Source organism: Myripristis murdjan, chromosome 4 (genome assembly GCF_902150065.1).
Source record: "Myripristis murdjan chromosome 4, fMyrMur1.1, whole genome shotgun sequence".
In the NCBI taxonomy this organism is placed as follows: Eukaryota; Metazoa; Chordata; class Actinopteri; order Holocentriformes; family Holocentridae; genus Myripristis; species Myripristis murdjan.
Genome location: NC_043983.1, coordinates 34,571,275 through 34,585,163, shown reverse-complemented (window position 1 = coordinate 34,585,163; position 13,889 = coordinate 34,571,275). Strand labels below are relative to the sequence as shown.

At 44.9% G+C, this 13,889-nt stretch overlaps 1 protein-coding gene across 1 annotated transcript in view; it reads left to right on the top strand.

The window, feature by feature from the left end:
• LOC115357682 (multiple PDZ domain protein-like) overlaps positions 1 to 13,889 on the top strand; it is a 72,175-nt gene that overhangs the window by 48,727 nt on the left and 9,559 nt on the right. The window contains 10 exon segments of the mRNA XM_030049291.1: positions 4,018 to 4,056; positions 4,058 to 4,096; positions 4,257 to 4,347; positions 6,237 to 6,347; positions 7,321 to 7,389; positions 9,122 to 9,206; positions 10,133 to 10,239; positions 10,836 to 10,919; positions 11,694 to 11,887; positions 13,155 to 13,302. Of these exon segments, the coding sequence (XP_029905151.1) occupies positions 4,018 to 4,056; positions 4,058 to 4,096; positions 4,257 to 4,347; positions 6,237 to 6,347; positions 7,321 to 7,389; positions 9,122 to 9,206; positions 10,133 to 10,239; positions 10,836 to 10,919; positions 11,694 to 11,887; positions 13,155 to 13,302 (967 nt within the window).

Below are 13,889 nucleotides of genomic sequence, written 5' to 3'. Positions count from 1 at the left end.
TACATTCATGTTCCCATCAACAGAGGGCTTTTACTGCACCGCCAGCTGTCAGCGAGACGGAGAGGAGAGGAGACTGGTGAAGCAGAGGAGAGGAGAGGAAACAAGGAGAGGAGAGGAGAGGAGAGGAAACAAGGAGAGGAGAGGAAACAGGTCAAGGAGAGGAGAGAAGAGAAAACAAGGAGAGGAGAGGAAACGAGGAGAGGAGAGGGAACAAGGAGAGAAGAGGAGAGGAAACAAGGAGAGGAGAAGACAAGGAGATGAGACGAGAGGAGAGGAAACAAGGAGAGGAGAGGAGACAAGGAGAGGAGAGGAAACAAGGAGGGGGGAGACAAGTAAAGGAGAGCAGAGGAGAGAAGGAGAGGAGAGGAGACAAGGAGATGAGAGGAAACAAGGAGATGAGATGAGAGAAGAGGAGACAAGGAAAGGAGAGGAGAGGAGACAAGGAGACGATACGAGAGGAGAGGAGACAAGGAGACGAGATGAGAGGAGAGGAGACAAGGAAAGGAGAGGAGAGGAGACAAGGAGATGATACGAGATGAGCGGAGAGGAAATGAGGAGAGGAGAGGGAACAAGGAGAGTAGACGAGAGGAAACAAGGAGAGGAAAGGCAAGGAAACAAGCAGAGGAGAGGAAGCAAGGAGAAGAGGAAAGGAATGGAGGAAAGTGAACAGAACCTGAATCTTTTTCCTTCTGTCATCAAATCAAACCAACAGCCCACATCTCTTGGTTAGCATGTCTACACACCTGCATCACGTGCATTACATACATGCATATACATCATGTGCAAACACCTTGTGCTGTGTAGTCAACACCTCCTCCTGTGCACAGATCCACATACACACATGTACAGGTGCTGTCCAGCTCCTCAGTGGTTTCATGTCATTTCTCTTCATTTTCCCTCCTTTTGGTCTTTTCCAAGGGTTCAGTTTGAGAGTTCAGCTGAAATGTCCTGCATGTAGATCAGTGCAGGCTCTCTAAGCTCTGGTGAAGCTTCAACAGGAAGCTCCGGTGAAGCTTCAACAGGAAGCTCCGGTGAAGTAAAGAGTAAAAGCTATAAATCCTATAAAATGATCAGTACATTTGATTCCAAATATTGATCAGTAACTGTCGTTGTTCCACAGCCCCAATATTTCTGCTGCAGACAGGATTATAAACTGAAATTATAATCCATGTCTGTAAAATGATGTGAGTTTGAGCAGATTTCCACTCTGTGCTGCTGACCGGCTGCACAACCACAGGAGGAAAAAAAAAAAAAAAAAAGAAATGTGGATCTTCTTAACCGGCGTCTGCTCATTTTCAATTCAACTCTCGTGAGCTACGCTTTAGTTATGACCCAGTCTTTAAAAAACACTGGAGATAGCATTTCTAGAGGTAACGGATCTAAATTCAGCATGTTACAATACAAAAATATGACAATATATAGTATATTCTGGGTGAGAAAAATGAATAATGACCTTAACTACATTTTATTCTGCTGCAGTAATCTCACATGAGAAGGCTCATGCATCACTTTCCAAAGCTCTTCATTCAAAAGATATTATTTGACCTTTGCAATAACTGGATTTTTTCAGTCGTATACAAAGCTAATGTTGCCGCGTGAGAGAGAGAGAGAGATTTGTGGCTCAGGAGTAAATACGGTTCTGCATGGTCTCACTTTGCTGTCATTGAACTTTGATTTATGATACCATACCTTGAACGATATGGATGGAGGGAGGACGGAGGAGAAGAATGGAGTTGGGGGAGAGAGAGAGAGAGAGAGAATGGGCCGTGGCTCAGTGAATGACAGGCTGTGCTGTGTGTGACAGGTCATTTATATCCCCTGCCTGCAGAGTGAGGCTGCAGAGAGCCAAGGTTTCCCTGCAGCTTCTCTCCGAGGCTCTGATCAGCCGATAAAACCACCTGCCGTTACTTTTACCTCCCGGAAACGGCCGACGCCGGGAAAAGGCTCTTAAAACACAAACTGAGCTCTGTTGTTGTTGTTGTTGTGAGTCTCGGGTCGTCGGGTTGGAGTCCACATGGAGCTGAAGTCTCCTCGTTAGGAGCCCTGGTGCTCCTCTGGGCTGCTGATCCACAGCGCTGTGTTTCTGTCTGCCCATTCACCTCCATACAGAAGAGCTCCCAACAGGAAATAACTCTCTGCTCAGAAACCAGCAGCAACAAACAACAGGATGACTTTAAAATAAACAACAACAACAACAACAACAGCAACAACAACAAATCCCAGCTGCCTTTGTTTCAGGTCGTTACAAATAATTTGTTAAAGCGCTCAGGTCGTTTCTTCATGACTCAGGGTTCCTCTGTGGGAGCATCAACACGGGATCTACTGAGACTCTACTGAAGCTCTACTGAGACTCTGCTGAGGCTCTGCTGAAGCTCTACTCAGACTCTGCTGAGGCTCTACTGAAGCTCTACTCAGACTCTGCTGAGGCTCTGCTGAAGCTCTACTCAGACTCTGCTGAGGCTCTGCTGAAGCTCTACTGAGGGTCTGCTGAGGCTCTGCTGAAGCTCTACTCAGACTCTACTGAAGCTCTGCTGAGGCTCAGCTGAGACTCTAGTGAAGCTCTACTGATACCCGATGTCGGGAAAAGGTTCTGATATCAAATGTTAGAGATTCCAGGGCTGAGGACTGAGTCCGGACTGAAATCTCCAATAGGAGAGGTTTCAGAGGAATTAAGAGGTTGGGCTGTCGGCATCCCTCAGGGGGTGACCAGGAAGTCCGCATAGCTCAGGCAGTGTACTGAGCCTGTTGATATTTTATGTTACTGTATTTTATTTTCGCTATCATTCTCAATTCTATTTCCCTTTTTATTGACTGTTTTTATTGTTTTAAATTGTGTCTTGTTGCTTTTAATGTCTCTGTAAAGCACTTGGAATTACCTTGTGTTGAATTGTGCTCTACAAATAAATTTGCTTTGCCTTGCCTTACCCCTTTTCCACCAAACCGGTTCCAGGGCTGGTTCGGAGCCCGTGTCTGACTTAGCACCAGTTCTTTGGTTTTCCGCCGCCCGAGCAGGAGCCAAACTGGTTCCAAATCGGTTCCAAGCAAGCACCAACGGTGAGCAGGGGCTAAACGGGAGCCAGAGAAAGAACCGATGACGCAACCCACCGCGTCATTGGTGGGCGGGGTTACAGACTCAAACGGGAGGAGCGATTGCTATAAACATAAAGCTAAACATACTCACCGTTCGTTCCGACCACGAATACGACGGGTAGCCGGCAATAATTGTGTTTTTCGCCTCTGGACCGCAATGTAGGCTTGTAAACACACGAGCAGGATTTTCAGTATTTGCATCGCTACGGTGGGTCGTCCATGTTTGTTGTTGTCATTCCAAGCGAGCGTCTCGCGCACCCACGTGATCACGTTTTACGATGATGTCATGACGTGGCTCTGACTTGGCTCCACTTGGCTGTTGGCCGGTGGAAAAGCAAACCGGTTCTTTGTTGGCACCAGTTAAGCACCGGCTCTAGCACCAGCTCCGAACTAGCACCAGGTGTTTTTTGGTGGAAAAGGGGCAAGAGACTCTACTGAGACTCTACTGAGGCTCTACTGAGACTCTACTGAGGCTCTACTGAGACTCTACTGAGGGTCTACTGAGACTCTACTGAGGGTCTACTGAGGGTCTACTGAGACTCTGATGCAGTGCAGCAGCACTACAGAACAGGTGCAGCCGTGGTGCAGCTCCATGTCAGGGTGACATTAAGGAGAATGAAACACCAGGCCTGATCGAGTGTGTGTGTGTGTGTGTGTGGGTGTGTGTGTGTGTGTGGGCGCAGGTGTTGGAGCTGCTGCTTTAATATGAAACTCCATCAGCTCCACACACACTCACAGAGATGAAACTGGTTTCCTGTCTTTTCATGTTGCAGCCAAAACTGGAGACAGCAGAGCCAGTCGAATGATGCTCTCTCTCTCTCTCTCTCTCTCTCTCTCTCTCTCCCTCTCTCTCTCTCTCTCTCTCTCTCTCTCTCTCTCTCTCTCGCTCTCTCTCTCTCCCCTCTCTCTCTCTCTCTCTCTCTGCAGAAATGAAGATGCTATAAACCAGATGGCCGTTCCCCCCTTCCCAAACCCTCCTCCCCCCATCCACCCTGCCAGCCCTGAGGTGACACACACACACACACACACACACACACACACACACACACACACACACACACACACATTCACACAATACCTGCAGTTATTGCACAGCATGAGTGTACAATTGTGACTCCAACTTTATTCTGTGTGTGTGTGTGTGTGTGTGTGTGTGTGTGTGTCAGCCTGCCTGTCCCGCTCCAGCCGGTGGGCCCCGCCCCCCCCGACAGTCTGGCCCTCCCTCCTCCTCAGGACACCAACACCCCCAGCACACCGGTCAGTGTCGCTGTGCCCGCCCCTCCGGCCTGCAGGGGGCGCTGTGGCTCATGTTTGTGGTGGTTTTTGGTTCACACACAAACTCAGAGTCGTCTTTACTCCTCCCCTCCGTTCATGTGGCTGCACCGGCTCTGTTCTTTGTGTTTCACCGTTCTTGTTTAGGCCAGACAAAAAAAACATTCTGGGTTCCGGTTCCCGACCGGGTGTCCCATTTAACCCCCGAGTCAGGTTATTTTATTGGCCTCTGTGTAAAAATAAAATAAAAAAAATAAAATAAAGGCACTATGCGACCGAGTGTGACCTTGTTGGCATTGGTCAAAAGTTAAGCAGGGCTTTTATTTTGATGTATGTTGCACTCGCCTTATTGGTGATGTTCTCGCGTAACTTCGGAAAATAACTTCATGGAATCAGGCGCCACCGACAGCACCGGCTGGAAAAAATGGACTTCCGCACGGTGTGTGTGTGTGTGTGTGTGTGTGTGTGATTTGTCCTCGCCCCCCCACGCATCGCTTCCGAAAAAAAAAAGAATAAAATAAAATAAAATCCCCCCTACCCATCCTTCTCATGAATAAATAGAATAATATAAATCCCCCCTACCCATCCTTAAAATACTAAATAAAATAAAAAAATAAAATAAAATAAATTCCCTACCTATTCGTGCCCTTAAATGACAAGGAACCCGAACCCAAGGTATTTTTTTTGTTTGGCCTTACCTTCCATAATTTCAAAATAAGAGCGTTCGCCAGCCAAATATCAGCCCATTCTGCTCAAACATACACGCTTTTTCAACTGGGGTCTGTTTAGTCTGCGTTCTTCTCTCATGTTCAACTGATTCAGAGACAGTTTTATCACCTAAACTAATTTGTCTGTTTGATTTTTTTTTTTCCACATCTGTCTGTCTGTGAAGGAGGAGGAGGCCCTCTGCCAGCTGCTGCCTCCGTCCATACTCACCATGCAGTTAAACCATCAAAAAACACATTTAAAACCATTTAAACACAAATATGCCTGCACTGCAAAAAGTCAAAATCTTACCAAGATTATTTGTCTTATTTCAAGTCAAAAATGTCTTATTACTAGTCAAAATATCTCATTACACTTAAAATAAGACATGATCACCTCAGAAGGAACTTGTTTTTAGACAATTGTCTCTTGTTTCAAGTGAAAATTTGCTTGTTTCATTGGCAAAATTTGTCTCTTGTTTCTAGCTAATTTTCACTTATTTCAAGTGAATTTTCACTTTTTCCACTGGCAAATTTTGCCAATGAAACAAACAAATTTTCACTTGTTTCAAGCAAATTTTCACTTGAAACAAGTGAAAATTGTCTAAAAACAAGTTACTTCTGAGGTGATCATGTCTTATTTTAAGTGTAATGAGATATTTTGACGAGAAATAAGACATTTTTGACTTGAAATAAGACAAATAATCTTGGTAAGATTTTGCGTTTTTGCAGTGTATTTTGTTGTTTTTTAGTTTAATTTTTTTGTCTCTATAACTTCCTGTGAGGACCTCAAAATCCTGACGACATGATTCTGAGACAGGACGGGATAGAGCATAAAGGACTTTCATCCAAAAAAAGAAAAATTTTTGATTTAATTGTTGCGTAGTGTTCTCTCTCAAACAAAACTCTCCTCAGCTTTAGAGAGCTCGCCACCCAAGTACTCGCCTCTCCTGGCCCTTACACTGTGAGGGATCCTGGGAATCAGTGTTTTCCAGTGTCTGATAATGGCATTCTTCTCATTGGATGCTCAGATGGAGACGTTAGACGACTCGTTGGAAGCTGTTTGTTGTCAGTTTACTCGGTTACACCTGCCCGAGCGTGCAAAGCTGTGAGGGTTGAAACGTCCCTGAGCTGCAGAGCCGACTCGTGTTGTGTTGTGTTGAACTGCAGGAGGAGACGAACGACGAAGCCGAGCAGAGTGCGGGAAACAGAAACAGCAGCAACAGCGCCACCAAGAGCCTGCGAGAGGCCGACACCACCTCCACCTCCACCTCCACCAAGGTACTGCCGCCAGTTAACAATCAGTACAAACACATTAACAGTAAGACGAGGCGGTCTTCTGTCAAAAAAAAAAAAAAAATTACTGACACAGAGGTGAGCAGCCCTTCCTTTATGGAGGCCATTATCATCATCATCATCGTTTTTCAAAGTGTCAGTGGTCAGATTTTGGTTTTCTCTTGGCTCACCTTCACCGTCCTGCAACTGTAGTTTCAGTGTTGACAGCTTCTGTTTTATTGAATCTCGAGTCTTTTTTTTTTTTTATCGTCTGTTCTGGGTTGCTTGCCCTCAAAAACAGAAACTGATTGCAGGGGATTGTCAAATTGTGCAGCAAAAATGCAGGAACGACCTTGAAATGACCTTCATTATCTGCAGATAATCCTTGAGGAAGGCCCAGGCTGTCCTGGCCGACCTAAGAGCTGCCACTGGCCATTTAAACAACACAGTGTGATTTTTTTTAATGTGTACTAATTGTCTTTTGAGTGTTTTTTTTAAATGTTGTATTTATGTATTGTTGTCACTGCTGGCCGGACCACAAGCTTCCCCTCGGGGATAATAAAGATCTCATTGATCCTGGAGGGTCTCCGGTTCGATCCCGTCAGCAGCCGCCTGTCTGCAGCCCTCTGCCTGCTCGCAACACGAAAATCAAAATGTCAGATTGACCAAAATGTAAAGTCTAGACTCTGTGGAGCAATGTGTGGGAGAGCGAGGGCTCCAGAGAGAGAGAGAGAGAGAGAGAGAGAGAGAGAGAGAGAGAGAGAGAGAGAGAGAGAGAGAGAGAGAGAGAGAGAGAGAGAGAATGGAGAATAAAGAATGGACCTGTCCTCTGGTTTTGTTCCACATTGTGTGGAGACCTGCTGCCTGCTGACTGAATCAGGACACGGACACTTCTCCTTGACCCAGTCTGTCTCTCTGTGTGTGTGTGCGTGTGCGCGTGTGTGTGTGTGTGTGTGTGTGTGTGTGTTGTCTCCTCCAGAAGCTGAAAGGCCCGGCAGACTCTGCAGACTCTGAGCTGCAGGCTCCCAAGGCCCTGCAGGAGCAGCAGGTAACAGCAAAACACTGCGACAAAACCTGAAACACCCAAAACAGGCTCAGCTCTTTTTCTCTTCATTAAAATCACTAATACACACAGCCAATCAGCACAGGGAGGCGGGGCTACCTCAGTGCCAATCATGTCTTGCTGTGCATGCTCGTTCCCCCTCCCCAAACAAACCTGTGTTAGCTCAGCAAAGCTCCGGGACTTCAGCTGCAGAACAGCAGCACCACTTCCTGAGGGAGGGGCTTGGAGGAGGGGCTACATCTCACGTGGGAGGAGCTTAGATGTCGGGCTGAATCACATGTGGGCGTGGCTTGGAGAAGCAACTGTATCTCAGGTTGGAGGGGCTTGTAGGAGGGGCTACATCTCACGTGGGAGGGGCTCAATCTCAGGTGGGCGTGGCTTGGAGGAGGAGCTACATCTCAGGTGGGAGGGGCTGAATCTCGGGTGGGCGTGGCTTGGAGGAGGAGCTACATCTCAGGTGGCTGCTGTTTGAACTTTTCCAATTTTCAGTTGAAGTTGGCCCACAAAACAACAACTACACATCTTTGAACTGTGCAGAGCAAACACTTAAAGCACAGGTAAGCTGCATTTAACATTTAAACACCTAAATCAGTTTAAATCACCTAAACTAGACTTTTTTGTGGAAAAAGAACAGTAATCAGTAAAAAAAAAAACAATAATATACATGCCCAAACAGCTGTGATCACAGCATCTGTTATTTAACATGCTGAGTTTGTAAAAGTTTTTTTTTTTTTTTTGCTGTTTTTTTTTTCCAGTGCTTGCATACCGTATTTCACCAATTAATCGCCCGGGCGTTTAATATGCAAAATCGACTTGGACCCCGGGCGTTTAAAAGAACCAGGCGGCTATTCGCTGCAGGCCTTTATTTATTTTTGCACCAGGTCGTTATCGTGATGACAGCTACTGTTCAACATATTTTCAGTCGGTCGATTTAATATTACGGTACACCCTTTTGTTCTAATGTTAGCTAGCGCTCTTATTTTGACAGAAAACGGAAGCGCCGCACAGTTATTGTGCGGCTAACTGTTTACTTCTGCAAAAATACGGTGAATAGCCTTATTTTGGGTTACCTCAATATAATGCAAATAATCGCCCCGGCGGTTATTCCGGTGGGCGATTAATACGCAAAATGCGTGCAGACCCCAGGCGTTTAAAAGAACCAGGCGGCTATTTGCGGCCCAGCGATTAATTGGTGAAATACGGTATGTGTAGAGCTGCACAGTTAATCACAGATAATCACAGATTTTTTCATGATTTCATGTTTTGCACAATTCATCTTTTTCTAATTCTGTGATAGTGAGGTGTTGCTCATGTTTCATTTTGTTATATTTCACATCGATCCTCACATCAGTCACAGCCTCTGCACCGTGTCGCCAAAATAAAAGTTCAGATGGAGAGGCAGCGGAGAAACGGAGCGACGTGCAAAATAAGAAATGTGTTTCCTGAAATCTAAACTATGTTAATAACTGCAGTCGTAAACGGCGTGCAGCCTGCAGGAGTTATGAGACTCTGACCTGAAGATGCTGCTTGATTCTGCTTCATACTTTAGACTCTGCTCACGTGTTCGTGTTGCAGTTTCAGTTTCCCTGCTGGGGGCTGTTACTGCCGCAGCAGGGCCACTACACCTCCACCTGATCCTATCTCACACACTGACACCACGCTGCTCTGTGTGTGTGTGTGTGTGTGTGTGTGTGTGTGTCTGTGTGTGTGTGTGTAGTCCTCCAGGTCATACAGCAGCTCCAGTAAACAGACAGCAGCTTCTCTCCCGCTCACCAGCCCTGACCTGCAGACTGCCAGCAGAGGTACACACACACACACACTCACACACACACACACACACACACACACACACACACACACACGTGTTCAGTGAACGTTTCCTGTGCAGTTCTAAAAATTCATTTTCTCCAGGTCTTCTTGAGACATAAATGATATAAATTTATTGAATTCATGTTGTCGGGGGTTTTCTTTCAGTCTCATGTGTCGGATATTAAACTGATTAATATTATAGGTTTGTTTTTGTTTACTTCCTGCTGCAACATGTGTTTGTTTTGATCTGTGTCCGTCCAGCTGCTACATTTCACTCTTAATGGATTATATTTGTATAAAGCCCTCGCCGCGTGCTGCCTTCACTCCCAGATGAAGAAGGTTTTATTCACAAGCCTTCATGTTAAACTCATTTTCCAAAAAACACCAGCCGCCTCTGATCCAGTGGGAATAAAACGGGTCCATAATTTTAGTTTTACAACAGCGAAAACACGATCCGATCACACGTCTCATGCTGTGTAATACAGGTCACACAGAAAAATAGAAAATTGAGTGTCAGCTGGTTTGTAGTGTTCTGCTGTAAAATCACAGTTTATTTCTCTGTTGTATCACAGATGGAGGGTGTTTTTTTTTTTTTTTTTTTGGAATAAAAGTTTACCATGATGACTTTGTTTGTATCAAAATAAAGTGAAATTCTAAAAATAAAACCGTAAGAACTTTCTTTATATCGAAATGAAGCAAAATGGAAAAAAAAAAAATCCAAACAAAAAGCAAAAGTTCCTCCTGAGGCACTCGAGGCAGACACACTCAGTGCTTGAAGTACGTGAAGTAAAGCGCGCGTTAAATGACATTCACTTTGTTTATTCACTAATAACACACTAATAACACACTAATAACACTAATAACACTAATAACAGTAATGATGATAAAGCTGATTATGGCGTCTCGCTCCGTCCCGCAGACCCGGCCAGCTGCCCCGTCGTTCCCGGACAGGAAACCGTGCTGGAGATCTGTAAAGGTCGATCAGGACTGGGACTCAGTATAGTGGGAGGCAGAGACACCCAGCTGGTAACACACACACACACACACTCACACACATACACACAGACCCACAAATACTTAGATCATGCTGTCTCCACCAGTGATTTCCTTTACATCCCTTCTGAAAACAGACTTTTATCACAGAGCCTTTCCTGATTTTTTTTCCCTGAGGTTTAATTTTCTTTGAACTGTCCTTTACTGTTTTTCATTGTTTATTATATTCCTAATTATTTTTTAAAACCTGATGAGTTTATGACTGTTTTATTTTTTAACTGTTTTATTTTATTTTATTTTATTTTATGTTTATTATTAAAATCTGTTAGTGTAGAATCAGATTTTTTTTATTTGTTTTGTTTTGTTTTTGTTTCTGTCCTGGCTTTCCTCCCCTGATGATGTCATGTCTCTAAACCAATGAGAACAAAATAAAAAAGTAAAGAATAATGGTTAATATGAAGATAACACTGTTAAAACTCATATTTTTTCAATGAGAATCTATGAATAGGAGTAAATGTGACATGCAGGTCGTGTTTGTGTGTGTGTGTGTGTGTGTGTGTGTGTGTGTGTGTGTGTGTGTGTGTGTGTGTGTGTGTTTGTGTGTGTGTGTGTGTGTGTGTGTGTGTCAGGACGCCATCGTGATCCATGAGGTTTACGAGGAAGGAGCCGCAGCGAGAGACGGACGGCTGTGGGCAGGAGACCAGATCCTGGAGGTGTGTGTGTGTGTGTGTGTGTGTCTGTGTGTGTGTGTGTGTGTGTGTGTGTCAGACTGATGATAATGACATTAATAACAGAGATAACAGCGTTAACGTGGCTGTGTGGTGCTAATCCAGCCAGATGATCTGCTGAGCTGCAGCTCACGTGGGCAGATTAGCTCTCTCTGTCTGTGAGGCAATAAAAATCAATTTAATAACTTCCTTTGACGACTTTAATAACTTTAATAAACCGTCAGAACCACCAGATAATTCATCCTGCTGCTCCTCTGAGCGGCAGCAGATGAAACACGTCACATCATAAAACCATCATGACTTTTTTTAACTTTAATATGACCTCAGATTAGAGACAGACAGATAGACAGAGAGAGATGGATAGATAGACAGAGCGATAGATGGATGGGTGGATAGATAGATAGATGTCGCCCCCCTCTGGCCAAACAGAAAACTGAAATTATTACAATGATGAGAATTTATAACAAATTACAGAATTTATTACAAACACCTTTAGTACTGTTACTGCAGACACTATTACTACAGTACTACTACTACTACTACTACTGCTACTGTTTCTTGTAGTGGTACTATTACTGAAGTACTAGTACTACTAAAAAGTATAAATAGTAATAAATACCAAGATGACATGAGATGAAAAAGATAAAAACGTCTGAGTGAGTTGGATTATCAGGATGAATATCAGGAGGAAGTGTTTTTTAACTTTAACTTTGAGGTGTGTGTGTGTGTGTGTGTGTGTGTGTGTGTGCGTGCGTGCAGGTGAACGGCGTAGACCTCCGCGGCGCGGCGCACGAAGACGCCATCGCGGCGCTGCGTCAGACTCCGGCCAAGGTGCGGCTGACGGTGCTGCGGGACGAGGCTCAGTACCGGGACGAGGAGAACCTGGACGTGTTCCAGGTGGAGCTGCAGAAGAAGAGCGGCAGGGGGCTCGGCCTCAGCATCGTGGGCAAGAGGTCGGTGCCACACACACACACACACACACACACTCAGCAGTCTGTGTCTCCTCATGCTGGATCAGATGGTTTCAGTCTGATTCTGACTCGGCTCCACGACCTGAAGTCCAACATGTCCATTTTTTTTTTTGTCTTTTGTCTTTTGGACTTTTTTTCCTCCTCTGTATGACTCTGAAACTCATTTCCACCACATGTTAAAGAGGTATTTTATTACTTTTTGTCAGTGTTGTATGATGAACTGTTGTCTTAAAACACAAGTGGGACATTTGAATGAAAGAAAACTTTGAGGAAATAGAAACACCAATGATAATATTAATACTAATAATAACAATTTTAATTTATTTTCGAGGCTCCCTTTTCACCCAGTATCTAACTTACTGTTTTGGAGACATTCATTCATTATAATTAGCCGCTGACTGCTGATTGGCTGGCTTTATTGATGACCCCTCCCACCCCAGAAATACTTATCCTTTTGTAAAGCCCTTTCTGCTCACACACACCACAGAAGTTTGATGCAAGGTTTGTTCTGGATTAAGGAACAAACCATTTACTTCTTACGCTGTTTTGAACGCTCCGACCCTACCCGACATTTTCGGGTAGGGTCGGAGCGTTCTGTGTTTTACTGTCGCCATTGAAGGATGAAATCTAAATGACGCAGGCATGAAGCAGAAAGAGAGAGAGAGAGAACAGGGATAACAGTTTAGTGCTAAATTAAACCATTTTGTGCAGAATTACAGTAACTGCTTTTGCCAACTATTAGGCGACTATCAACAAACACTTTGATATCGCCGAGAGGCTGAGACGAGGGAACTTTACCTGCTTGACCCGCTGGCTGTCAATAAAGCCATGATCCGAAGCTGCATTTCAAACCTTTATTGTTAAAAACTGTGAACCAAACATTTAAAATCATTGGCAATGCGGTCAGCAAAATGTGAGCCTCCCCGCTCACCCCCCCCCCCTCTCCAGCTCATTCAAAAAACCTGCTCTCAAACCAGCTGATTTCACTACTGAGGTGAGTCGACGGCCACACCACGTGACATGTGCTCCCCATTCATAAAGTGACTAGCAATAATAAACCTGGCACCAACACCAACTATCATGTCCGTTCTCTCACTGCTACTCGAATTTGAGCCACCGGCGCTGCTAAATAATGGTGAATTTGGCAATCTTTTTTTCACTCTAACAAACCTGGGTTAGAATACTGAAGTAAACTGTGTGTGTGTGTGTGTGTGTGTGTGTGTGTGTGTGTGTGTGTGTGTGTGTGCAGGAGCGGCAGCGGGGTGTTTATCTCGGAGGTGGTCCGAGGCGGAGCCGCTGAGCTGGACGGCCGTCTGATGCAGGGAGACCAGATCCTCTCTGTGAACGGAGACGACACAAGACACGCCTCCCAGGAGACGGTGGCCGCCATCCTGAAGGTCCCACACACACACACACACACACACACACACACTGTAGCCATGCTGCACCGCTGGCCTACGCAGCTGTGTTCAACCTGCGGCCAGCGGGCTGCAGACGGCACTTTTGATTTTTTTCTAAGTCCCACAGGTGAATCAGGCATCAGTGATTTTCTGTGATACATGACTGAAGTTTGGCCTCAGTCAGCCTGATGAGGAGTGTGTGTCCGTCTTCATCCTGTCTTCATCCTGTCCTCAGTCTTTACCACCGTGACCAGACATCCTGATTTCACGCTGGCCGTCCCAACAAAGATCTGTAAAACACTAAAATGTCCTGTTTTTTTAACTTTCACTGCCAAATCGTCCCAGTTTGTCTCTGTTCATGTCCGCAATTCAAACCAAACACAAACAGACACTTCACAGATTATGTACCGAAAATATTCAGCGTTTTTTTTTTACATGTGCACGTGCATTAATGTGTGATACACTTAAGGGTCCCGGTGTGGGAGTTTGGAAATACAGTCACCCAAATCTTTATGGACATGGAAACCCGTGTCTCCTTGGTTGTTAGATATTATAATATTATAATATTATAACATTTTGCTCGT